General features: G+C 47.5%; 2 protein-coding genes across 2 annotated transcripts; both read right to left on the bottom strand.

Annotated features, from left to right (window-relative positions):
* Window positions 1–1010: 1010 nt before the first annotated feature.
* Window positions 1011–4741, bottom strand: LOC123181596 (translocase of chloroplast 101, chloroplastic). The gene is made up of 2 exons (XM_044593900.1): window positions 4549–4741; window positions 1011–4446 (listed from the first exon to the last, which is right to left on the bottom strand). Exon 2 carries the CDS (start codon window positions 4408–4410, stop codon window positions 1186–1188), a length of 3225 nt encoding a protein of 1074 aa, XP_044449835.1. The 5' UTR covers window positions 4411–4446; window positions 4549–4741; the 3' UTR covers window positions 1011–1185.
* Window positions 4742–8928: 4187 nt separating this feature from the next.
* Window positions 8929–11134, bottom strand: LOC123168743 (U-box domain-containing protein 33). Its single transcript, XM_044586615.1, has 7 exons — window positions 10830–11134; window positions 10609–10730; window positions 10360–10481; window positions 10128–10232; window positions 9908–10004; window positions 9662–9808; window positions 8929–9572 (listed from the first exon to the last, which is right to left on the bottom strand). Exons 1-7 carry the CDS (start codon window positions 10999–11001, stop codon window positions 9123–9125), a joined length of 1215 nt encoding a protein of 404 aa, XP_044442550.1. The 5' UTR covers window positions 11002–11134; the 3' UTR covers window positions 8929–9122.
* Between the last annotated feature and the right edge of the window lie 15646 nt (window positions 11135–26780).

Genomic DNA, 26780 nt, shown 5'->3' with positions numbered 1-26780 from the left:
CGCCGGGCGCGACAGAGGCCGCCAGGAGCGGCGGCTGCCACTGCAGCCAGGGCGGGGCGGTGGATGGCAGTTGCAGCGGCTGCTGCAGCGGCCCGGCAAGCGCGGCGAAGGCCGCTTGGTGCAGCGGATGCCACGGCGGCGCGGTGGTGGCGATGGGTGGCGCAGTCGGGTGCGGGCCGTAGGACCCGGCCAAGAACATGCGGATCTCCTGGACCGCCTGGGTTAGGTCCCGCAACGCCACCTCCTCCGGGGTGAGGACGGCGGGGGTGGGCGCGACGTAGGGTCCCGGCAGTGGAAGAGACGGGTTGGGCGGCGGTGAAGACATGATCGAACCAAAGCTAGCTGATACCAAATCGTTATGGCGCTGCTAGAAGGAGGGCGCAAGAGGGCCGACCGGGGCCCTTTTTGCCCACGGCAGGGCAAGAGGGAAGGAATTTCCTTCTTAATTCTTGCTTTGATTAGATTGATACATCTCCTCTCTTTATATATAGAGGTTTACTGATTCCCAAACAAGGCTTACTCTCCCTAAGCAAGCGACCCTTATCTATAATTAACTCTAAAAGCAAGGCTTACTTGACCCCTAAGCAAGCGACCTTTATATATAATTAACTCTAAGACTAACAGGCTATACCACCAGCCCAGGCCATTAGGCCCATTACGTACTCTAACAATGGTTAACTTGCAAAACCATCTTATATTATGGCATCTTATATTATATTATGAGACGGATAGAGTAGAAAACATAATGCCACCAGTAATGGCCGTTTTGTAACCTTGGTGGTGTATAACAAACTCTATTCACCTTAATTAATTAATGGATGAGAGTGATGTCTAACAAAGTCTATTCTTCTCAATTAATTAATGGATGAGGCAAAGCTTATGTCTCCGTTTTTAAAAAATCGTTCCAGTTCAGATGCGAGAAGCAGGTATTGTATAATACAGCAGCAGCTTTGCATATCAGAAACTACAAAAAGGCAGCACCAGCAGGTTGCCAACGGACACCAGACATGTATGCATCGCAAAATTCAGCTTCACTTCACCGGAGAGAGCTCAGGAAAACAACATTTTTTCTTACAAAGCTGGCAAAGATTGAAAAAAACAAAAAACAAATGTATGGTTCCGATTTATGCTTGCATTAATCCTAAGGATCTTCCCGCCGAGTGCCTATTCAGGCCTACGCAGGCACTAGACAGATTCATAGTAGCTGTCCAGTAACTTCCTGACGTTCTTGAATATAGGCACGAGGGCGAGGAGCGCGATCTGCAGGTGCTCGGAGCTGTTCAGGCGGATGCCGACTTGCCCGGTCCCCTTGTTGCTCACGTTCAGACTGGCAATCAGGTTGCTAGACCTTCCAGCAGGGATCTGAGACTGGGCATTGCACCCGACGGCGAGATCCCCGTGCCAGTCCACGACGGAGATAGCGAGGGTGGAAAGCATGCGCCCAATCGGGTAGTCCTTGTCTCTCAATGTGGCTTCCAGACGTCCGCCATACGCAGCGTCTCCTTTCCCGCTCATAGTCCCACCGCTTACTAGAAGCCTCAGCTGCTTGTTCACTATCAGTCTGTCTTCAATCTTCACACCCGCTGATAAAGTATCTCCAAGCAGCGTCGCAGATATCCCAGCAGCCGTGTTATTGCGCTTGAAGTTCTTGAATCTCGACTCGCCACGAATTGTGTACGCCATGTCCTTGCCAACAGACTGCAAATCAAGCCCCACTGAAGAAGTTTTACCCTCGCCGTGCTTAACAGAACTTGCAACCTCCATTTGGAGGGAGCTGTCCTTCTTGTCTTTTGTTAGCTGGCCAGACACAGACAGAGGCACTTTACCTTTGACAGCGAATAATCTCTCAACGTTCAGACCTTCATAACCCACATCATGATCCCATCCCTGGGTCTCCAGCACAGGTCTCACAAGCCATTCACTTGGCGTATCCAGAAAACGGTAGCGATGGCTAGGATAGTCAGAATCAAAAGTCGAGGGCAATACCATGTCAGGCATAGGCACAGCAACATTGGTCGGAGTACTGCCATCATCATCAACACTGTTGTTACCGAAATCATCTTCCCTGGCCCTGGCCTCTGCTGCCATCTTCTTCATCATTTTACGACGCATATGTTCCTCTTTCAGCTGTTTTTTGTAGAACAGCTTCTCTCTGTAGTCTAGTTCCTCAAGGTATGCCTTCCTCTGCGCATGGTTGAGCTTTGAAAGTTGAGCCTTAGTAAGGCGCTTAAAAGGAGGCAGGTCATCATAGTCTGAACCATCATCTGAACCATAATCATCTGCCAAATCATCTTCAAGATCATCATCGTCACCAAACTGCTCCTCGGGCAACTTCAGCGGAGCTCGAGACTGAAGAAGTGAAGAGAGGAGGAAAGGAAGTGGAGCAACCCTCGTGCTAGAAGTTTTACCAGCGGGGCTATCCTGCAACTTGAGAAACGAATTAGCCTCTGCTAAAACCTTGGACGCAAAGCAGAGCAAGAGCAACTGTGGCTTCCAGACTTGTCCATTTGGCAACACTCTCTGGCCTGACCTATTTGCCCTGCAAGCCGAGTGGTTTTCCACCAGGGCGACTGGATTCATAAGACGAACATCAGCAGCCGCCTGCCTTATAGCTTGCTGGACTACATGAGACCTCTGGGTGACAAACATCTCATAACTCAGAGGAATTCCATTTGGTCCATCTGGTGGTGCAGATGCAGCATGAGTTAACACTACTATAGCATTGAACCAGACCGAGGCTCCAAAAACTTTGCTAATGGTCTGCAACAGAGGTACATCACCATAGTCCCTGCTCTGCAGATCCAGTCGGTCAAAATAAAGAACAATATCAGGAGGGTTTTTGCTCACAAGTTTCTTCACAGAATTGAGAACTTTCTGGTTGTAGTGCTGGTCTGAAGATGAGGATGAAAGGCCAGGTGTATCGATCACTTTTACTTTGATTCCCTCAACCATACCAACTACTTCTTGAACTTTTCTGGTGCTGGCTTCAAAAGCATCAGTCTCTAGCTCGACATCATCGAAAATTGAATTTATAGTAGCACTCTTGCCAACCCCAGTTTTACCAAGAACCAATATGGTGCATGATAAATCAAGGGGCTCATTTCCAGCAGCTTCAAGCCGTTCTGCCATCTCTTGTGCTCGGTCAAAGTTAAAAACACCACGACCATTTCTTCTAATCTGTTCTGCCAGCCCGAGCCGGTAAAGAACCTGTGAGACCACCATATTGTGAGGCGTTTGACCAAACCTGTTAGCAAGACGCAGAAACTTAACCCGGATCATCTGGAGCTTCTCCCGGATTTCATCATTCTCATCTCCATCATCCGCAGCAGATTCAGTATCCTGCCGAGCGTCCCTGTCCACAGCGACTGGTCCATTAGCACGGACCTGCTGAACAGGTCGGGCCGGAGGCAACAAGGAAGACGATGATCCAAGGCCAGCAGGACGAGACAGCAAAGAGGGGCCATTAGCCTGACCTGCTGCAGCACTAGAGGATCGTGCAGGAGCAGAGCTAGCCTTATTCTCATCATCAGAGGAGTTTGAATCATCCAATTCCTCGACCACCACATCAGGCTCGCCTCCAGATTGTGTAGGGACCACAAGCTTGCTATCACGGGCAGCAGTATCTCCCTTGCTATATTCTGGCTGCTCTTTGCTCTGATCAACCAACATAGCTTCTTGAACCTGTTCAGGTTCACTAGAGTTCATGGGGAGCTCAGGATTGCTATCACAGGCAGGAACATCTTCCCTGCCCTTCTCAGGTTCCTCATCGAGATGTTCAGCCAAAACAGCATCTGTCACACACTGCCTGATGGCTTCCAACATGGCTTCCTCCTCTAAGCGCTCCCGATGCTCATCGTGCGCATCATCCTCGACACCAATCTCGGCAGGCCTGTAATCCTCAATTGCCTCGCACTCAGCAGCGACAGATTCTCCGGTCACCGAAGCCTGAGCATTGTGGAAAAACTCCTCGCTCTGATCTGAACCAGCCAGCTCCTGCTGCTCTACCTCCACAAACAGATCAGCGTCCTCGTCGGACTCCACCGCCGTCGGCGGCCCGTTCCTCTGCGCTACTCCGTTCCAAGCAGCCTGTTGATCATAGCTTACCGATGGATCCATGGTCGCCTCAGCCCAGGCCACATCAGACACCACCTCCTCGACACCGACGTCCCTTTGTCTGACCTCCACAACCTCGCCGCCGCCACCCTCCTGCGCCTGCACAACCCCCTCGGCCGCGTCCCCTTCTCTGGCATCCAAGATCTCGCCGCTACCACCCACCTCCGCGGCGGCCGCATCGGGCGCCGGTTCGGCACCGACCTGCGCGCCCCCCACCTCCTCCTCGGCGACTCCGCCCGGGCTTTCCCGATCCTCCGTCTCCAGCAGGCGCTTCTCGCCAATGGCGCTGTCGTCCATCGCGAGCCCCGGCGGCGCGCGGAGCGCAACCCTAGCCTGCCACCAACAGAGACGGGACGGATCAAACAACAGCGACGGGAGGAGGAAAAAAAACGAGCGAACGAAGATGGACGGGAATAAACTTGGAAAAGGCGGCACCTTTGTGGTTGGGTTAGGCAGGTTTGGCGCGTCCGCGGATGGCGTCCGGTCCACCAACCTCGTCGACGGCGGTAAAGGACGGCGGCGTGGGAGATCGGAATTTGGGACGAGTTTGGGTGTTGCCCCGCGCGGCACGGCGAGAGGAAGAGAGAAGGTGGTCAGGTCCCTCAAGGCTTGCGCCGCTTTGGGGGCCAAACTGAGTACCCTGATGACAAGATCGAACTTTTATTACTCTTATTATTTATTTATTTTTACAAAATACTCCCTTTTTTTACACTTGCGAAATACGACTTTTATTATTTTCAGGACGCTCAAACTTTGGTTTCGCAAGAAGAAATATTTAAAGTTTATTTCCGATGCCTCAAATTTTGCCTATTTTTATTCAATTTTTCTAAAAGGCTAACGATATAACCCTTGACTTTTCAGAAGATTGATTTGGTACCAGGCCCAACTCAAATAAGTTTGATCGACACGAAACCTTCCGCTCCTAACCCCATTGAGTGGTGATCTTAGAGGGTTTGTATTACCTCTCATTCATCATCAGTAGATCGCCGGTCCCTCCTTCGTCGGTTGTGTGGTGTGGGAGTGCAAGGAGGCCCTGGTTTACTAGGTGGATATGTAGTTTTCCTGTTTTGGAGTTTTTAGATAGGCCTTCGATATGCATCGTTTTATACCTTTCAGCGGTGATGACAGGGCGTACAATAAAGTCTTCATCGGTAACGCATCATAGATGTTTGTGGTGGCGTTTACCCAACCAATCATTCATCATCCAACATTCACATCTCAATTGTGTTTTCTATGGAGGCATCAATATTTTGTGGACGTAAATTCATGTAGTTTGTCCTGAATGGTGAGGCTTGGTTTTGCAGGTTTATTATTGTGGCGGCTGCTCGTAGTTGGGTCCTCCGGCGCAAAGGCTCATCTGGTCTGACGTACTTTCATCCTTCAACTCCTATAGGCGGCTTCGCTATCGCTCCCGACTTAGAAACCGGTAAAAAGTGCTCACCCTCAACTCCAAGAGGTGCGGGTGTGTGGGTTGCAAGATTTGATAAGGTTGGGCTCTGAGGTCCACGACTCTTCCAGTTGTGACAACTTCTTCTCATGGACAATGATCCAGCAAAGGTTGTGCCCTTGATGATCCCCGTCTACGGTCAACAATGTTACATTGGCTCTGGTGTAGGAGCAGCTTGTGGTGACGCACCATGCCACCATCGACACGTTCGAGAGGAAGAAACAGTTGCCTCGTGTAATTTCATTGTTTTCAAGAGTCATTCGTACTGCTGATTTGGTTAATTGATCCAAATGTTTTTAAAAAATGATTGATAGTATAATAGCGGTTCTGTAGATTAAGCAACCTTGTTGACACAACGAAAATAAAAGGTGTTGGGAATCGTAGCATAATTTAAAATTTTCCTACGCTCACCAAGATGCATCTATGGAGTATACTAGCAACGAGGGGAAAGGAGTGCATCTACATACCCTTGTAGATCACGAGCGGAAGCGTTCCAATGAACGTGGATGACGGAGTCGTACTTGCTGTGATCCAAATCACCGATGACCGAGTGCCGAACGGACGGCACCTCCGCGTTCAACACACGTACGGTGCAGCGACGTCTCCTCCTTCTTGATCCAGCAAGGGGAAAGGAGAGGTTGATGGAGATCCAGCAGCACGACGGCGTGGTGGTGGATGTAGCGGGTCTCAGGCAGGGCTACGCCGAGCTTCTGCGAGAGAGAGAGAGGTGTTGCAGGGGAGGAGGGAGGCGCCCAAGGCTGTTGTGTGCTGCCCTCCCTCCCCCCCCTTTATATAGGCCCCCTGGGGGGGCGCCGGCCCCAAGAGATGAGATCTCAAGGGGGGCGGCGGCCACAAGGGGGGAAGGGGTTGCCTTGCCCCCCAAGGCAAGGGGGAACTCCCCCCCTAGGGTTCCCAACCCTAGGCGCATGGGGGGAGGCCCAAGGGGGGGCGCCCCAGCCCACTAAGGGCTGGTTCCCTTCCACTTTCAGCCCACGGGGCCCTCCGGGATAGGTGGCCCCACCCGGTGGACCCCCGGGACCCTTCCGGTGGTCCCGGTACATTACCGATAACCCCCGAAACTTTTCCGGTGGGCGAAACTGGACTTCCTATATATAATTCTTCACCTCCGGACCATTCCGGAACCTCTCGTGACGTCCGGGATCTCATCCGGGACTCCGAACAACTTTCGGGTTTCCGCATACATATATCTCTACAACCCTAGCGTCACCGGACCTTAAGTGTGTAGACCCTACGGGTTCGGGAGACATGCAGACATGACCGAGACGCCTCTCCGGTCAATAACCAACAGCGGGATCTGGATACCCATGTTGGCTCCCACATCTTTCACGATGATCTCATCGGATGAACCACGATGTCGAGGATTCAGTCAATCCCGTATGCAATTCCCTTTGTCAATCGGTATGTTACTTGCCCGAGATTCGATCGTCGGTATCCCAATACCTTGTTCAATCTCGTTACCGGCAAGTCTCTTTACTCGTACCGCAATGCATGATCCCGTGACTAACGCCTTAGTCACATTGAGCTCATTATGATGATGCCTTACCGAGTGGGCCCAGAGATACCTCTCCATCACACGGAGTGACAAATCCCAGTCTCGATCCGTGCCAACCCAACAGACACTTTCGGAGATACCCGTAGTACACCTTTATAGTCACCCAGTTACGTTGTGAAGTTTGGCACACCCAAAGCACTCCTACGGTATCCGGGAGTTGCACGATCTCATGGTCTAAGGAAAAGATACTTGACATTGGAAAAGCTCTAGCAAACGAAACTACACGATCTTTTATGCTATGCTTAGGATTGGGTCTTGTCCATCACATCATTCTCCTAATGATGTGATCCCGTTATCAATGACATCCAATGTCCATAGCCAGGAAACCATGACTATCTGTTGATCAACGAGCTAGTCAACTAGAGGCTTACTAGGGACACTTTGTGGTCTATGTATTCACACATGTATTACGATTTCCGGACAATACAATTATAGCATGAATAATAGACAATTACCATGAACAAAGAAATATAATAATAACCATTTATTATTGCCTCTAGGCCATATTTCCAACAAAAGGCACTGGAGTAAAACAATAAACTTTGGAATGATTTTACCAAAAATTAATTACAGTCGCAAAACAGACAGTAAGAATATAAAACTATACTTGAAAAATCATAATGTTCACGCATGTCGATTGGTAAGAGATGGGCTTGGTGGATGTTGGTGTGGAAGATGTCAATCCAACACATGTTGGCCTCGACACTTCGCGAGTTCCTGTTGCTTGGATACAAGTTGGAGGGCATTCAGCGGGATAACGATGCAGAGGACTGCCTAGTATGGGCATGGGAGAAGGATGGGGACTTCCCGGCTAACTCGGCATATTGAGCGCTCCTTGGGGGACGCCAACAATGGCCAAGAGCGTAAACCATCTAGAGATCGAAGGAATCTATGACATGTAAGGTGTTTCAGTGGTTGGCAGCCGTGATCGGTGTTGGACTGCCGATGGTTTGGGATGACAAGGGTTGCCTTGTCAGGCAACATGACTGCTTTGCGCTCATGAGGGGAGACGCTACAACATATTCTTCTCGGATGTTTGCTCACGAGAGAGGTTCGAACGACAATCTTAATGCACTAAGATAAGCCTGGATGGGTTCCTGTGACACACAGTGACCTTGTAGAGTGGTGGGCTAGAAAGAAGGATGTGGGTGTGCTCACTAGCGACATAAAGACTTCGATCTTGCTCATTTTATGGAGCTTGTGGACTCACATAAACGACGTGGTGTTCAATGAAGCCGCGCTCTATGGCATTGATGGTATTGCAAAATATTAAGGGGTAGGGGGTGAACTTGAGAGTGACGTGGCTTACCTGGTCGCTCAGGTTTGTGGACGGATGGTCATGTAACGAGTAGTTGGCTAGTTCTTTGTCTGCCTTCGTGTTGAGACTGCCACGACAACGATGTACCTAGTATCTTGGCCCTTTCTTATATGCTATTCGGGCATCCATCTTAGACTTATCCTTGAAAAAAAATCGGTGTTTAAAACAATTTTTTTTTAAGAAGAATTGTTTTTTAAAGGCCCTATTGGAAAACTAGGAAAGTGAACACAGATGACTTAGGAACACTGTGGAAATTAACCATATTTGTTGATTCTTTTACATGAGTCCTCCTAATTCTTTTTCTTATTTTTTACATAATTTTAGAATTTTCCTCGTTTTTCCAAAATCGAGTGTAGCCCAGATGTTCAGGTTCCTTTAGTTGAAACCAAGCCCACGTAGGTTCAAGTGGGTGCTCACATTTTACTGGATTTATTTCATATGTTCCGGTGATGTGCGTTCAGTGAGAGGCGACGTTCCCGTATGTGAGCGTCCGCGTTTGTACTGCATTTCTAAAATAAATAACTTATTTAATGTTTTGAAAATGTTCCCGTATGTGAGTGCCCGTGTATATATACAAGCGATTTTTGCAAACGAAGGACGAAGAAAAATCTAAGGAGAAGCTGCCAAGGCGATTCAAGGAAACGGGCACCGCTGCTGCTGCTGCTGCCGCCTCATGTATTCCTGGAGACCTGGACCGCGGCACGGAGGGTAAAACTGGGGCGCGCGAGCGGTAGGGCGACGCTGGCGACGGCCACGCCTTCGGGCGACGGCATCCCGTCGAGCCAGCAACACCCGGCCACGCCGGCTTCGCAGGTGAACCCGTCTTCGTCGGCACGGGGCGACCATGGTATGATGACCGACGACGGAGACGACGCGGCGGCCAGCTTCCTCTGGCACTGACACTGGCAGTGCCAGAGCACCGCCTCCGGTTCTTCCTTGCTCGTGCTTTGCTGTCCCAGGGACGATATCGTCGCCGTCGCCTCCTCGGATTCCTCCTCGGCCGTGTCCCGCTGGATTGCCTGTCGTAGCTCTGAAATTTCTTTCTCTGCTCTCGCCAGGGCTGCTTCGAGCTCCTTCCTTCTCTTCACCTCCTCCAGGTACAGCTCCTCGTGTTCTTTGGCCTGCGATGCAAGGTCTCGAATCAAAAAAATGTTTCCAACTGGAATTGGCTAGTTTATGATGAATTTGGGTTTATGACAAGGGGTTGTACTTTCTGGAGACATGAGGCCACTTCTTCCTCTGCCTTCTGGCGCCTGTGGGATTCGCTCAGAGCTCTGTTCATCAGGTCCTCGGCTGCTCTGCATGCCTCTCTCAGCTCGTCATGGAACCCCAATTCAACCTCACTGTCATCATCATGCTAGAAGAGAGAACAAAGTTCAGAAGCGTGCCATCCTGACATTCTTGCAAAAAGCAGTGTTTGAAAATTCAGGAGAAGTTGTTGAATGATCTCACTCACCTCTTCCTGGTGAGTTGACAAACGAAGGACTTCATGGCCAGGATTAGGGAGCAACGGTGCAGTGACAGCAGATGATGCAATCTCTACTTTCGTTTCCCTACAGTGGAAATCCGAGTCAGTTTCCTAAGGTTTCTGTCTCATAGATTTTGGAAACACCGTTTTCGATTAGTGTCACCAGTAGAAAAAAAATAGAAAGCTGTGACATCAGATTTTTATTTACCGGGTGCAGATTAACTGCTCCTTGCAGACGAACCAGATCTTGCACGATGGACCAGCTCTCTGCATTATCGATGCTGCTGTCCTGCAGACAGGTCTGTCCAGTTTTCTGTAACCAAAAACAAGGAACTTGCACTTCTGAATGATCATCTTTTTGTTAAAACTTATAAAAACATACAGAGCATGTCTGAATTTGCAAGAAACAGAGTTCTGTCAGTGTCAGGAGGATATCATACGTGGAGTACTGCCGGTCCGCGGCAGCCGAAACCACCAGCTCGGTGATCCCGCACAAGCCAATGAGCTCGACGAGGCCGGAGGCGACATCTTCCTTCTCGATCACCAGCTTCTCACACCTCACCTGGAGTTTACAGACATTGTGCAAGCTGATAAGCAGATGAAACCTTTCAACCTTGTGTTAAGAAGCTGAGTGTTGAAGAAATGGAAAACGTTTCAGCATTCAACCGGAAGGAACGGAGACGGAGTACCTTGGTTTTCCGGCACTGATGGACGTAGTCGTCCAGCATCTTGTCCGCCTTGTCGCGCTCCATCCTTCTGAAGGAGCTCACCTGCTCCGAGCTCAGCTTGCTGGCATGGAACTTGGCTCCCACTGAGATGGATAATCAAGCAAGGAAAGAAAAGGTCAGCGACGATGCGCTCGCAGGTGCCGGCTGGAACAAATGCATGCGAGATGAAGGCGAGCACGTACTGACGGGGATCATCTGCGGCGGGACGTGCACGTGCGTGACGACCACCGTGGTGGCTCCGCCGCAGAGATGGCCGAGAGCCCACGACAGCGTCGACCGCCCCGCCCTGCGCTCCGCCGGCACCACGACGAACACCTTCCTAGTGTTCTCCTCCACAGCCACCGCCACCTCCATCGATCGATCGATCGTCGCTAGCTCCTCCTCGCTTCCTGGAGCTCGCACCAGGAACTTGCGGTTGACGACGCGCGGGTTTCAACTATTCTACTAGCTCATATGTAGAGGAGACTTTGGACCCGGGGGACGGGAGGGAGACGGTGGCGCGTCGCCGTGGCCCGTGGGAAGAGGGGGAAGCCAAAGGCGGGACGCGACAGCGACGTTGGACACGGAGGAGCCGACCGAACCGCCAGTCAACTTCGAAGCTCAGGTTGTTCTGAACTCGCTTGTCGCGTCACTACAGGACTTTTGGCTCGATTTGATGCCGAATGATTACCGTGTCATCTGGGTTTGAGTTTGACTAGTTATTTGTCGTATATAGTTTTCCCTGCACGGCAGGATATAAAGATGCTGCGAATCTTGCATCATATGCTCAAAGCCTCAACCTCAACACCTACGGCCACTTCTTTGAAGCAACTCTTAGCTTATAATAATGGGAGTGCCTAGAACTCATTTAGATGAGATATAATTTGGTCTCATTCACCTTGAAAACAAAAACAGATACAACCCACGTCAGCACACACGCATCTTATAGCATCACATCCAATGGCTATAAAAGATGAATGAGTCCAAACTATATCTCATCTAGATGAGTTCTAGCAAAACTGTATAATAATCTATAAGCCGGTTCAAGTTTACTTCTAAAAATGGACTTTACTGGAAGGCTCGAAAATTGGGCTTTCTAAAAGAAATGGACTTATGAATTTTGTTGGAGCTACAACATGCTAGCCCTCTCTTCTCTCTCAACTGGATTTTACGCTCCCAGAGGATTTTATGCTCCTCCCTGGGATTTTACGCTCCCTTCTTGCTCACAGTATACCTGGCCATAACTCGGGCCGAGCCGGGCTTCAGGCCGGGCCTAACAAAGTCCGAAGTAGAAAACCTAGGCCCGGCCCGGCTCGACCATCAGGCCTAGTTGTTAGGCCCGAGCCCGGCTTGTCAGTCAAAAAACCCGTCGAGCCTCGGGCTGGGCCTCTTCCTTAAATTGCAAAAATGACAAGCCCAAGCCCGGCCAGGCCATCAGGCCCAAAATCTAGGGCCAGGCCCTGCCCGGGGACAAGGTCGGGCCTCTCAAGAACACACACGCAACTATACTTGAGAGGTTGAGTCAGGTGACCTGGCAAGCCGTTTAGTTTGTTGGAGCCGAGAGAATGGGTGAGTTAGTTAGCTGCATAAATGAGTAGTTGCACACGTCGAGCATAGAAAACGGATTGTGGCGTTGGCCCATGCTGTTGTTTATATACTTCTGCATTGAAAGATGGGGGCAGGAGAAACAATGTAGCCACGATGGTCACCAAGGGAGGGAGTGTCTCTCGGCAAAGCGGCCCACCTGTCCGGCCCACGAGAGATAGGCCAGCTGCCCGAGGACCTCCTAATTCAGGACTCCCTCAGTAGCCCCCGAACTAGCCTCCAATCGCCGGTGCTTCATCGTGTCTTGGGATCTTGATCCACCCGAGGTCTTCGGCTTGCGGGGTAAGTTCCTCCCCTTCTCTATGTTCGGCATAATATCCTTCAGGTGAGCTCCAAGGGCTGCTCAGCTGGAATCCGGCCATGTGCTAACCAAACAATGCTCGGCATCTGAGCCGCAGAGGCCAACCACCCGAATGTGAACAGTGTCCTCGTATGACAACTTTTCAGCGAAGAGTCACACCTGGTCAAAAAAACACCGAACCGTTGCAGATGCTCGATTCGTGGTTCGAGGCAGCGCCTCCATTGGCACGCCCCATCGAGGTGGAGATCGTGCCCGTTTTTTAAGGGATATGATTAATGATTTGTGTTATCCCACTTCGCGCACAACGCCACGATTGCACCGGGAAACGGCAAGGCTTGCGGTGTAATAAGAGGACCTTAGGTATTACAGCCGCTTATAAAAGGGAAACAACCATCCTTATCAGAGCACGCCTTCTCCTTCCCCTAGCCATCGCCTCTCCCAACCTTCAGAGCTCCAGCGCCCTATCGCCTTCGCCCTCAAGAATCCCCCCTCAACCTTTCCCTCAATTCGGCCATGGCCAGATCCGGCGTGGGAGGCAAGTGGGAGGCCTCGACCGTCACCAAGAAGGATATCGAGGATCTGAAGCGCGCTGGCTATCTTCCGGTCGCCGTCGTCCAACGTGCCCCAGAAGAGAGCTAGGTCATCCCCTCGCCGCAACATGGCAAGAGGGTGGTGTTCGTCCCCCACTTTATCCAAGGATTGGGCTTCCCGCTCCACCCTTTCGTCCGAGGGCTGATGTTCTTTTATGGGCTAGATTTTCACGATTTAGCCCCGAATTCTATCCTCCACATCTCAGCCTTCATCATTGTTTGTGAGGCTTTTCTTCGAGTCCATCCACACTTCGGCTGGCTGGAAGTTTTTAATGTCAAGCCGAAGATCGTCGATGGCCAGCAAGCGGACTGCGAGCCATGGTTAGCAAGCTTGCCCATGTTGAGTGGCCGGTGGGTACGTTCATAGATACCATCAAAGTTTGGCAGAAGGAGTGGTTCTATATTACAGAACCACTCGACACAGCCTGGGCGGCGGTCCCCGAATTCAGATCCGGACCGCTCACAAGGTTGACCTCATGGACCAAGAAGAGCCTCGATTGGGGGTTACCCGACGAGGTGGAGTAGTTGTAGAAGCGCATCGTCAGCGTGAAGAAAGCGGGCGCCAAGCTGACCAATGTGATCCAAGTGATGCTCTGTCGCCGCCTCCTCCCTTGCCAGCAACGTGACACCCCAATGTGGGCATACAAGTCCGAAGACCCCGTCATCGTGCATCACTTCCATGGCACTACCCACGACAAGCTGTGGAAGGTACTATTCAAACCCCAAAAGGATTGGTCGACTGAAGAAGAGGACGTCGACCTCGACACCGAGCACCCCCCTAAGAAGGTAATAAAGTTGTTATCCATTCTAAGTTTGATGTTCGTATCCCAAAAGTCTTATCTTTCATCCCTTTACTCCCACAGGGTTGGCTTGAGAAGGCCCAAAAGATCAATAGCCCGGCCCCGTTGCCTGAAGACCCTCGGCCAACCCTGTTGGAGGAGATGCTGACCGCCATACAAGGCGCCAAAGAAGAAGGACAAGAAGAAGAAAGAAAGAAACGCTGGAGGCCAGGGACGGCCTCCGCCCCAGGGAACATCCGGACCACAAGTCCGGAGACACTCCCGCTCCCTCCGCCCAAGAGGGGGAGCAGGAAGAGGACGAGGAGGAGAGCAACTCCTCTAGTTCCAAGAAGAGGGCGGCATTAGATGACGCCGAGGAGGCGGCTCCTCTCCACGCCCAAAAGAGGCAGTGCAGGGCCAAGCTGGTCCTGCTTGATGATAGTTCGGACTCCAACGGGGAGTCCGAGGCGTCCGAGAAGGTTCCGGTGAGGAACCCAAGGATTAGGCCCTGTGCTGAGAGGTACGAATCCCAAGACACTCCAAATGCTCGTTTTTATTATTCCATTATTGAGTGAGCGCGCTTCATGTCGCAGCCCATCGCGCGACCTCCCCACCTCCCCCACCTTAGAGGGGATCTCTCCGCCAGCCGACCTAACAGAGAGTGGTACGGCGTCACCCTCCCAGCCTCCTTCAATTATCGGAGAAGCGGGGGAGACGCGGTCCTGCCGGGCCCCTCCCGTTCCAAACACGGGGAGGGTGGCCGTATCGCGCTTGTTTGTCTGCTGGGTGGAGGTCGCCGCGCGGCTAATTAATTAAGGTATTCTTTTCGTGAGTGACTTAATTAAGGTATTCAATTCCTAAGGTGTAACACCCCTAGTGTCATGCTACAGTAACCCACTGTGATTAAAGCTGATCGTTTTGCTAAACAGTGCTTGATCAACTTTGATTCAAATATCATTTGAAATTCCACTTTGAAATGAAATTCAATTTGCAAGTGAAATATGGAGTTGCACCAAAGCTGCTGCAAAATAGTTCATCATTTAGCCAAAATTCCATAACAGATGATTGTTAAGGAAAACAACATCACCTCCAAGCCAAGATGGACTATAGCAAATAAAACAGTGCCTTTTTAGCATTTTAAAATGCTATTTTACTTGTGAAAAATCCAAATGGATTCAGTTGCCCCTCAAACTTTTTATGGCAGTGCCAAACAGTACAAGGAATTTAAGTGGCCTAGTCCCACAATTTTTCAAAGTATTTTGGTAGCCCAAACTTTTCCCTAGTTGTCTCTGTTTCAAATAAAAACAGAAAACTAGAAAAGAGTAAGGGCCTACTTGGCCTCTGGCCTATGGCCCAGCCCACCTAGTCCTCATCTCCTTTCTCCTGTACACAGGGGAGGGCGTGTCGCTCATCCACCAGCACCCTGGCCGGTGATGCACACATGTCGGGCATCCACCCGAGCTCCGGAGGAGATAAGGCCGACCCCAAGCCCCCCTTGCAACCAAACCCTAGCCCACCGTTTTCCCCTCTCCATCGCTCGTTCTCTCCCTCTGCATCTCGTCGACGCTGTCGTCACCGTGCACCGCTTGATCCCGCGGCCACTAGCACCCCCGAGCGCCGAGACCTTGACTACGAGGTGCACCGCCCACTGCTTCTTCCTCCTGGACCACCAGCTGGAGCTGGGAAGCTCTCCTCCGCCGGATCGCCTAGCTCCACGACAGTCGCCATGGCCAACATTGCCCGCGCGGCCCCCGTGTTCCCCGCCACCTAGAAGCTCACCAGGAGGGCCCCCGTCATCCGCCTCGTCGTCTCCGACCAAGCACGCGAGTCGGGACGGCCCCATAGTGCTGCATCGCCGTCGTCTTCCTCCTCAGGACGCCGGAGCTCCACCGCCGCCATTCGTCTGCCCCACGCCTCCCCCGTGCCTGCTCTGATCCTCTACAGGCGCCCTGTGAGCTGCTACCTCTTGAGCACTGCGTTGGTTTTCCCTTGATGAGGAAAGGGTGATGCAGTAAAGTAGCGTAAGTATTTCCCTCAGTTTTTGAGAACCAAGGTATCAATCCAGTAGGAGGCCACGCTCAAGTCCCTCGCACCTACACAAACAAATAAAAACCTCGCAACCAACACAATAAAGGGGTTGCCAATCCCTTCACGGTCACTTACGAAAGTGAGATCTGATAGATATGATAAGATAATACTTTTGGTATTTTTATAATAAAGATGCAAAGTAAAATAAAAGGCAATAAAAATAGCTAAGTGTTGGAAGATTAATATGATGGAAAATAGACCCCGGGGCCATAGGTTTCACTAGTGGCTTCTCTCAAGAGCATAAGTATTATGGTGGGTGAACAAATTACTGTTGAGCAATTGATAGAATTGAGCATAGTTATGAGAATATCTAGGTATGATCATGTATATAGGCATCACGTCCGTGACAAGTAGACCGACTCCTGCTTGCATCTACTACTATTACTCCACACATCGACCGCTATCCAGCATGCATCTAGAGTATTAAGTTTAAAAGAACAGAGTAATGCTTTAAGTAAGATGACATGATGTAGAGGGATAAATTCATGCAATATGATATAAACCCCATCTTGTTATCCTCGATGGCAACAATACAATACATGCCTTGCTGCCCCTGCTGTCACTGGGAAAGGACACCGTAAGATTGAACCCAAAGCTAAGCACTTCTCCCATTGCAAGAAAGATCAATCTAGTAGGCCAAACCAAACTGATAATTCGAAGAGACTTGCAAAGATAACCAATCATACATAAAAGAATTCAGAGAAGATTCAAATATTGTTCATAGATAAACTTGATCATAAACCCACAATTCATCGGTCTCAACAAACACACCGCAAAAGAAGATTACATCGAATAGATCTCCACGAGAATCATGGAGATCTTTGTATTGAGATCCAAAGAGAGAGAAGAAGCCATCTAGTTAATAACTATGGACCCGAAGGTCTGAGGTAAACTACTCACACATCATCAGAGAGGCCATGGTGTTGATGTAGAAGCCCTCCGTGATCAATGCCCCCTCCGGCAGGACGCCGGAAAAGGCCCCAAGATGGGATCTCACGGGTACAGAAGGTTGCGGCGGTGGAATTAGGTTTTCATGGATGCTTCTGTTGGTTTGGGGGTACGTAGGTATATGTAGGAGGAAGAAGTACGTCGGTGGAGAAACGTGGGCCCCACGAGGGTGGAGGGCACGCCCCGTGCCTCGTGCTCTCCTGGTTGATTTCTTGACGTAGACTCCAAGTCCTCTGGATCACGTTTGTTCCGAAAATCATGTTCCCGAAGGTTTCATTCCGTTTGGACTCCGTTTGATATTCTTTTTCTGCGAAACTCTAAAATAGGCAAAAAGCAGCAATTTGGGCTAGGCCTCCGGTTAATAGGTTAGTCCCAAAAATAATATAAAAGTGTATAACAAAGCCCATTAATCATCCAAAACAAAATATAATATAGCATGAAGCAATAAAAAATTATAGATGCGTTGGAGATGTATCAACCATCCCCAAGCTTAATTCCTGCTCATCCTCGAGTAGGTAAATGATAAAAACAGAATTTTTGATGCGGAATGCTACTTGGCACAATTTTTTAATGTAACCCTCTTAATTGTGGTATGATTATTCAGAACCGAAAGATTCAAGATAAAAGTTTAATGTTGACATAAAAGCAATAATACTTCAAGCATACTAACTAAGCAATTATGTCTTCTCAAAATAACATGGCCAAAGAAAGTTCATCCCTACAAAATCATATAGTTTAGTCATGCTCCATTTTCGTCATACAAGAATGCTCTCATCATGCACAACCCCGATGACAAGCCAAGCAATTGTTTCATACTTTAGTAATCTCAAACTTTTTCAACCTTCACGCAATACATGAGCGTGAGCCATGGATATAGCACCATGGGTGGAATAGAATATAATGATGGGGGTTATGTGGAGAAGACAAAAAAGGAGAAAGTCTCACATCAACGCGGCTAATCAACGGGCTATGGAGATGCCCATCGATTGATGTTAATGCAAGGAGTAGGGATTGCCATGCAACGGATGCACTAGAGCTATAAATGCATAAGAGGTCAACAAAAGAAACTAAGTGGGTGTGCATCCAACTTGCTTGCTCACGAAGACCTAGGGCATTTGAGGAAGCCCATTGTTGGAATATACAAGCCAAGTTCTATAATGAAAAATTCCCACTAGTATATGAAAGTGACAAAACAAGAGACTCTCTATCATGAAAATCATGGTGCTACTTTGAAGCACAAGTGTGGAAAAAAAGGATAGTAGCATTGTCCCTTTTTATATATTTTTTGGGCCTCCTTTTTTTCTTTTGGCATTTCTCTTTTTTTATTGGGACAATGCTCTATGAATGATGATCATCACACTTCTATTTATTTACAACTCAATGATTACAACTCGATACTAGAACAAGGTATGACTCTATATGAATGCCTCCGGCGGTATACCGGGATAGGCAATGAATCAAGAGTGACATGTATGAAAAATTATGAACGGTGGCTTTGCCACAAATACGATGTCAACTACATGATCATGCAAAGCAATATGACAATGATGAACGTGTCATGATAAACGGAATGGTGGAAAGTTGCATGGCAATATATCTCGGAATGGCTATGGAAATGCCATAATAGGTAGGTATGGTGGTTGTTTTGAGGAAGATATAAGGAGGTTTATGTGTGACAGAGCGTATCATATCACGGGGTTTGGATGCACCGGCGAAGTTTGCACCAACTCTCAATGTGAGAAAGGGCAATGCACGGTACCGAAGAGGCTAGCAATGATGGAAGGGTAAGAGTGTGTATAATCCATGGACTCAACATTAGTCATAAAGAACTCACATACCTATTGCAAAAATCTACAAGTCATCAAAAACCAAGCACTACGCGCATGCTCCTAGGGGGATAGATTGGTAGGAAAATACCATCGCTCGTCCCCGACCGCCACTCATAAGGAAGACAATCAAAGAACACCTAATGTTTCAAGTTTGTTACATAACGTTTACCATACGTGCATGCTACGGGACTTGCAAACTTCAACACAAGTATTTCTCAATTCCACAACTACTCAACTAGCACAACTTTAATATCACTACCTCCATATCTCAAAAAAATCATCAAGCATCAAACTTCTCTTAGTATTCAGCACACTCATAAGAAAGTTTTTACTAGTCTTGAATACTTAGCATATTAGGATTAATTTTCCTATTTAAGCAAATTACCATGCTGTTTAATACTCTCAAAATAATATAAGTGAAGCATGAGAGAATAATAGTTTCTATAAAACAAAACCACCGCCGTGCTCTAAAAGATATAAGTGAAGCACTAGAGCAAAAACTATGTAGCTCAAAAGATATAAGCGAAGCGCATAGAGTATTCTAATAAATTACGAATCATGTGTGTCTCTCTCAAAAGGTGTGTACAGCAAAGATGATTGTGGTAAACTAAAAAGCAAAGACTCAAATCATACAAGACGCTCCAAGCAAAACACATATCATGTGGTGAATAAAAATATAGCTCCAAGTAAAGTTACCGATGGAAGTAGACGAAAGAGGGGATGCCTTCCGGGGCATCCCCAAGCTTTGGCTTTTTGGTGTCCTTAGATTATCTTGGGGTGCCATGGGCATCCCCAAGATTAGGCTCTTGCCACTCCTTGTTCCATAATCCATCAAATCTTTTACCCAAAACTTGAAAACTTCACAACACAAAACTTAACAGAAAATCTCGTGAGCTCCGTTAGCGAAAGAAAACAAAACACCACTTCAAGGTACTGTAATGAACTCATTCTTTATTTACATTGGTGTTAAACCTACTGTATTCCAACTTCTCTATGGTTTATAAACTATTTTACTAGCCATAGATTCATCAAAATAAGCAAACAACACACAAAAAACAGAATCTGTCAAAAACAGAACAGTCTGTAGTAATCTGTAACTAACGCAAACTTATGGAACTCAAAAACTTCAGCCAAAATAGGAAGACCTAGATTTTTTTTATTGATCAGCATCCATTGGAATCAGTATTTTATCACGTTCTGGTGATTTTTAACAATTGTTTTCGTGAAGAGAAAGTTTCTGGAATTTTCAGCAAGATCAAATAACTATCATCCAAGAAGATCCTATAGGTTTAACTTGGCACAAACACTAATTAAAACATAAAAATAAATCTAACCAGAGGCTAGATCAAATATTTATTCCTAAACAGAATCAAAAAGCAAAAAACTAAAAATAAAATTGGGTTGCCTCCCAACAAGCGCTATTTTTTAACGCCCCTAGCTAGGCATAAAAGCAAGGATAGATCTAGGTATTGCCATCTTTGGTAGGCAATCCATAAGTGGCTCTCATAATAGATTCATATGGTAGTTTAATTTTCTTTCTAGGGAAGTGTTTCATGCCTTTCTTTAACATAAATTGGAATCTAATATTTCCTTCCTTTATATCAATAATTGCACCAATCGTTCTAAGGAAAGGTCTACCAAGAATAATAGGACATGAAGGATTGCAATCTATGTCAAGAACAATAAAATCTACGGGCACATAGTTCCTATTTGCAAAAATAAGAACTTCATTAATTCTTCCCATAGGTTTCTTAATGGTGGAATCCGCAAGGTGCAAGTTCAAAGAACAATCATGAAATTCACGGAAACCTAGCAAATCACACAAAGTTTTTGGAATCGTGGAAACACTAACACCCAAGTCACACAAAGCATAGCATTCATGATCTTTAATTTCAATTTTAATAGTGGGTTCCCACTCATCATAAAGTTTTCTAGGGATAGAAACTTCCAACTCAAGTTTTTCTTCATAAGATTGCATCAAAGCATCAACGATATGTTTAGTAAAAGCTTTATTTTGACTATAAGCATGAGGAGAATTTAGCACGGATTGCAACAAGGAAATACAATCTATCAAAGAGAAATTATCATAATTAAATTCCTTGAAATCCAAAATAGTGGGTTCATTAATATCTAGAGTTTTGATCTCTTCAATCCCACTTTTACCAATTTTTGCATCAAGATCTAAAAACTCCGAATTTTTGGAACGCCTTCTAGGTAAAGGTGGCTCATATTCAGTCCCATCATTATCAAGATTCATATTGGAAAAAGAGATTTAATAGGGGACACATCAATAACTTTTAGATCTTCATCTTTATTCTCACAAAAACTAGAAGAACACGCTTTACAAAGCAATCTTTCTTAGCACGCATCCTAGCGGTTCTTTCTTTGCACTTATCAATGGAAATTCTCATGGCTTTGAGAGACTAATTAATATCATGCTTAGGTGGGATAGATCTAAGTTTCAAGGAATCAACATCAAGAGAAATTCTATCAACGTTCCTATCCAATTCACCAATCTTAGGCAACTTTTCTTCAAGCAAAGCATTGAAATTCTTTTGCGAATTCATAAATTCTTTAACACTAGTCTCAAATTCAGAGTGCATCTTATTAAAATTTCCATAAGAGTTGTTGTAGGAATTACCATAATTATTAGAGGAATTACTAGGGTACGGCCTAGGATTAAAGTTTCCTCTATACGCGTTGTTACCAAAATTATTCCTACCAACGAAATTCCCATCCATAGATTCATTATTATTTTCAATCAAAGTAGACAAAGGCATATCATTAGGATTAGAAGAAACACTTTTAGTAGCAAATAATTTCATAAGTTCATCCATCTTTCCACTCAAAACATTAATTTCTTCTATCGCATGCACTTTTTTATTAGTAGATCTTTCGGTGTGCCATTGGGAATAATTAACCATAATATTATCTAGGAGTTTAGTAGCTTCTCCTAAAGTGATTTCCATAAAAGTGCCTCCCGCGGCCGAATCTAAAAGATTTCTAAAAGCAAAATTCAATCCGGCATAAATTTTTTGTATAATCATCCACAAATTCAAACCATGTGTAGGGCAATTACGTATCATTAATTTCATCCTCTCCCCAGCTTGTGCAACATGTTCATGATCAAGTTGCTTAAAATTCATAATATCATTTCTAAGAGAGATGATCTTAGTGGGAGGAAAATACTTAGAGATAAAAGCATCTTTGCACTTATTCCAAGAATCAATACTATTTTTAGGCAAAGACGAAAACCAAGCTTTAGCACGATCTCTAAGCGAAAAAGGAAATAGCTTCAATTTAACAATATCATTGTCCACAACTTTCTTCTTTTGCATATCACACAAATCAACGAAGCTATTTAGATGGGTAGCGACATCTTCACTAGGAAGGCCGGCAAATTAATCTTTCATGACAAGATTCAACAAAGCAGCATTAATTTCACAAGATTCAGTATCGGTAAGGGGAGCAATCGGAGTGCTAAGAAAATCATTGTTGTTGGTATTGGTAAAGTCACACAATTTAGTATTATCTTGAGCCATCGTGATAAGCAAGCAATTCAACACACGAGCAAACAAGAAGCGAGCGAAAAAGAGGCGAACGGAAAGGCGAGAGGGCGAATAAAATGGCAAGGGTGAAGTGGGGGAGAGGAAAACGAGAGGCAAATGGCAAATAATGTAATGCGGGAGATAAGAGTTTGTGATGGGTACTTGGTATGTTGACTTTTGCGTAGACTCCCCGACAACGGCGCCAAAACTCCTTCTTGCTACCTCTTGAGCACTGCGTTGGTTTTCCCTTGATGAGGAAAGGGTGATACAGTAAAGTAGCGTAAGTATTTCCCTCAGTTTTTGAGAACCAAGGTATCAATCCAGTAGGAGGCCATGCTCAAGTCCCTCGCACCTACACAAACAAATAAAAACCTCGCAACCAACACAATAAAGGGGTTGTCAATCCCTTCACGGTCACTTACGAAAGTGAGATCTGATAGATATGATAAGATAATATTTTTGGTATTTTTATAATAAAGATGCAAAGTAAAATAAAAGGCAATAAAAATAGCTAAGTGTTGGAAGATTAATATGATGGAAAATAGACCCCGGGGCCATAGGTTTCACTAGTGGCTTCTCTCAAGAGCATAAGTATTAGGTGGGTGAACAAATTACTGTTGAGCAATTGATAGAATTGAGCATAGTTATGAGAATATCTAGGTATGATCATGTATATAGGCATCACGTCCGTGACAAGTAGACCGACTCCTGCCTGCATCTACTACTATTACTCCACACATCGACCGCTATCCAGCATGCATCTAGAGTATTAAGTTCAAAAGAACAGAGTAATGCTTTAAGTAAGATGACATGATGTAGAGGGATAAATTCATGCAATATGATATAAACCCCATCTTGTTATCCTCGATGGCAACAATACAATACGTGCCTTGCTGCCCCTGCTGTCACTGGGAAAGGACACCGTAAGATTGAACCCAAAGCTAAGCACTTCTCCCATTGCAAGAAAGATCAATCTAGTAGGCCAAACCAAACTGATAATTCGAAGAGACTTGCAAAGATAACCAATCATACATAAAAGAATTCAGAGAAGATTCAAATATTGTTCATAGATAAACTTGATCATAAACCCACAATTCATCGGTCTCAACAAACACACCGCAAAAGAAGATTACATCGAATAGATCTCCACGAGAATCATGAAGAACTTTGTATTGAGATCCAAAGAGAGAGAAGAAGCCATCTAGCTAATAACTATGGACCCGAAGGTCTGAGGTAAACTACTCACACGTTATCGAAGAGGCTATGGTGTTGATGTAGAAGCCCTCCGTGATCAATGCCCCCTCCGGCAGGACGCCGGAAAAGGCCCCAAGATGGGATCTCATGGGTACAGAAGGTTGTGGCAGTGGAATTAGTTTTTCGTGGATGCTTCTGCTGGTTTGGGGGTACGTAGGTATATATAGGAGGAAGAAGTACGTCGGTGGAGCAACGTGGGCCCCATGAGGGTGGAGGGCGCGCCCCCCTGCCTCGTGCTCTCCTGGTTGATTTCTTGACGTAGACTCCAAGTCCTCTGGATCACGTTTGTTCCGAAAATCACGTTCCCGAAGGTTTCATTCCGTTGGGACTCCTTTTGATATTCTTTTCCTGCGAAACTCTGAAATAGGCAAAAAACAGCAATTTGGGCTGGGCCTCCTGTTAATAGGTTAGTCCCAAAAATAATATAAAAGTGTATAACAAAGCCCATTAATCATCCAAAACAGAATATAATATAGCATGAAGCCATCAAAAATTATAGATACCTTGGAGACGTATCATGAGCACCTCCCTTTCCTCCCCTTACTCCCCTGCGATTTCCTGTGCCGTAGGCTCGATTTCGCTGCATGACAGTCGCCGCCGCCGTCGACCGTCGTTGTTGCCGTAGCCTCCGGCCACCCTAGGCTGTGCCGCCACCACCAGCGTGCTCCCGCTCCGCACGCACGTGCTCGCGCGCCCGACCGTCCCCTGCCGCGCGTGCTCACCCAGCCGCTCTCCGCGCCGGCGCACCCCTATCCACGCGCCCGTACGTGGCCTCGCTTGCCCACCTGCGCCTCGTCGCGGCCTCCGCCTTGCGCTGGTCGCCACTCGCCCTGGTCGCGTCCAGGGCGCGCCCTCGTAGCCGCCCGTGGTCCCTGCTCCGCCTACTGCCGTTGCTGCTACGCTGCTTCAGCTTGCCGCTGCACCTCCTGCTGTTGCTGGTGTGCCGCTGCAGTTGCTCTGCTTGCCGTGGCTACCTACTGCTCCTGCTGCTTGCGCTGCCTGCTACTCCCGCGTGCTGCTGTTGGTTGCTTCGGCGCGCAGCCGGCTGCCGCTGCTTCTGCATACTGCTGCTACTTAGTCGTTGCCACTGCCCTTACTTCTGCCACTGCTCGCTGCTTCTCCATGGCCGCGTGTGTGTGTGTTGTGCGTGTGAGCACAACCTAGTGCACGTATGTGCCTCTGGCACATGGACCCTCTCAATTAGTAGTGCTAATTAAATCTGGTTTAAGTTAGACTTTTGTTTAGTTGGCCTTATGTGTCAATGACCTGTGGCCCGTGTGGTTAAATGAAAATGCCAAGTTAAATTTAAAGATATCTTAGTCTATGACATGCGGGACCCGTTGTTTCTATTCATTGTTTGACCGGTCAAAAGTTGACTGGGTCAACTCTACCGCTGGACCCCACTGTCAGTCACACAACCTATCTGCCAGGTACATTCCTGGGTACCCATAGCAAATTTCCTATATAATTTGAATAATAAATAGTTTCATAAAATACTTAAACCTTTGAATATTAATATAAAATATCTATAACTCGGATGAAAATGTTTTCTACATGAAAGTTGCTCAGAATGACGAGACGAATCCGAATACACGGCCCGTTTACATGTCAGATGCCTCTAACTATCTGAACATGGAACATTCCCCCTCCGGTCATTTGTCTGACACAGGTCCAGAATCGGGAATACCTTCCCGGTTGAATTTCCCCTTCACCTATATCGCGCGGCACTATGTTAGAACACCCTGGTTCTGCTTTTCATCATGTCATGCTTAGTGGTACCTCTGTTTGCTTATATTTACTGTTTCTTCCCCCTCTTCTCTCCTGTAGACCCCGAGACTGATGCTGTCCCTGTGATCGACTACGTCGACGACGACCCTTCTTCCCTTTCAGCGGAGCTTCCAGGCAAGCCCCCCCTTTGATCATCCCGATATCGCCCATTCCTTTCTCTCATGCTTGCATTAGATTTTGCTACTGTAATTGTTTGCTCCTATTCTAATGCATAGCCTGTTTTTGTAACCTGCTTATTGTTACCTACCTGCTTAGTATAGGTTGGTTAGTGATCCATCAGTGACCCCCACCTTGTCCTTGTTACCCTTGTTTCATCATCGAAGACCCGATCAACGGGATCGAAGACCAGGCCCCGGCACCGCACATCACTTTCCCCTTAGTTGCTCGACACTACTGGGTTACTATCAAGTGCTGAGGGTGAGACCTCATCAGCACTTCTGATGTTAACCCTGTAGTGTAACCATTCGGTTGTGGTCGAGGGTGATTCCGCCTTAACCACTTCCGATACGACTCTGTCATGCAACCCCTCAAGTGTGAACCTCGAGGGTGGATCCTCTTACATTCACCTTGATGATTACATCGAGTGGAATCCGTCAAGGGTGATTCCTCAGGTTTTCCCCTTGGTGTTAGACACACGGTTAGTATGGTTACTATGACTTTACACTGAACCATGTTACTAAAGACGGGCCAGCCCTGAGGGGTACCCGCGCGAGCATTTTTGCGAGTGATGAGGAGTTGGGTTAACCTGGAGGGTGCCCGCGAGATAATTACGAGGCGTGGCCGGGTATTCTTAGGCCTTGCCGCAAGTCCTCGAGACGCGACGGGGTCACATCTTTCGTGAGTCTCTGCTTGTTACCGCGTGTTCCTAATCCACTACGATTTGGATATTTGATCCGAGGGGCCTCTGGCCTGATAGCACTAACCATCACGTGGGCATAGTATGGGCGTTCTGCGTCGTATGCATCAGTCGAAGCTTAATAGACGTCAGCGACTGAGCGGCGCGCGCCGGGTTGGGCTGCGTAAGCACCTGCCTTTTTAAGGAGGTAGCTATGTCTGCTCACCGGCCACGTTCGCAACATGCAGGAGTTCCCGGGACGATGGCCCATGACCCCTGGGGGCATAGGTTTAGTCCGGCGTGATGACCTCTCTATTAAGCCTAGATCGGGTTGCGGCGTATTGTTTGACCGAGGCCGGGCATGACCCAGGAAAGTGTGTCCGGCCGGAGTTAATCGAGTGTGGTGGGTAAGTTGGTGCACCCCTGCAGGGAAGAAAACATCTATCGATAGCATGTCCTACGGTAACGGACACTTGGAGTTGTATCCCGATCGATACAACTAGAACTGGATACTTGAGGTGATAACTAGATAGTATGGCTCTGGGTTTTCTTTCTCGCAGGGGGGTCGAGAAAGGATCTCTGGCCGAGG

Source organism: Triticum aestivum, chromosome 1D, assembly GCF_018294505.1.
Source record: "Triticum aestivum cultivar Chinese Spring chromosome 1D, IWGSC CS RefSeq v2.1, whole genome shotgun sequence".
Classification (NCBI taxonomy): Eukaryota; Viridiplantae; Streptophyta; class Magnoliopsida; order Poales; family Poaceae; genus Triticum; species Triticum aestivum.
This window is presented reverse-complemented; position numbering and strand designations above follow the sequence as displayed.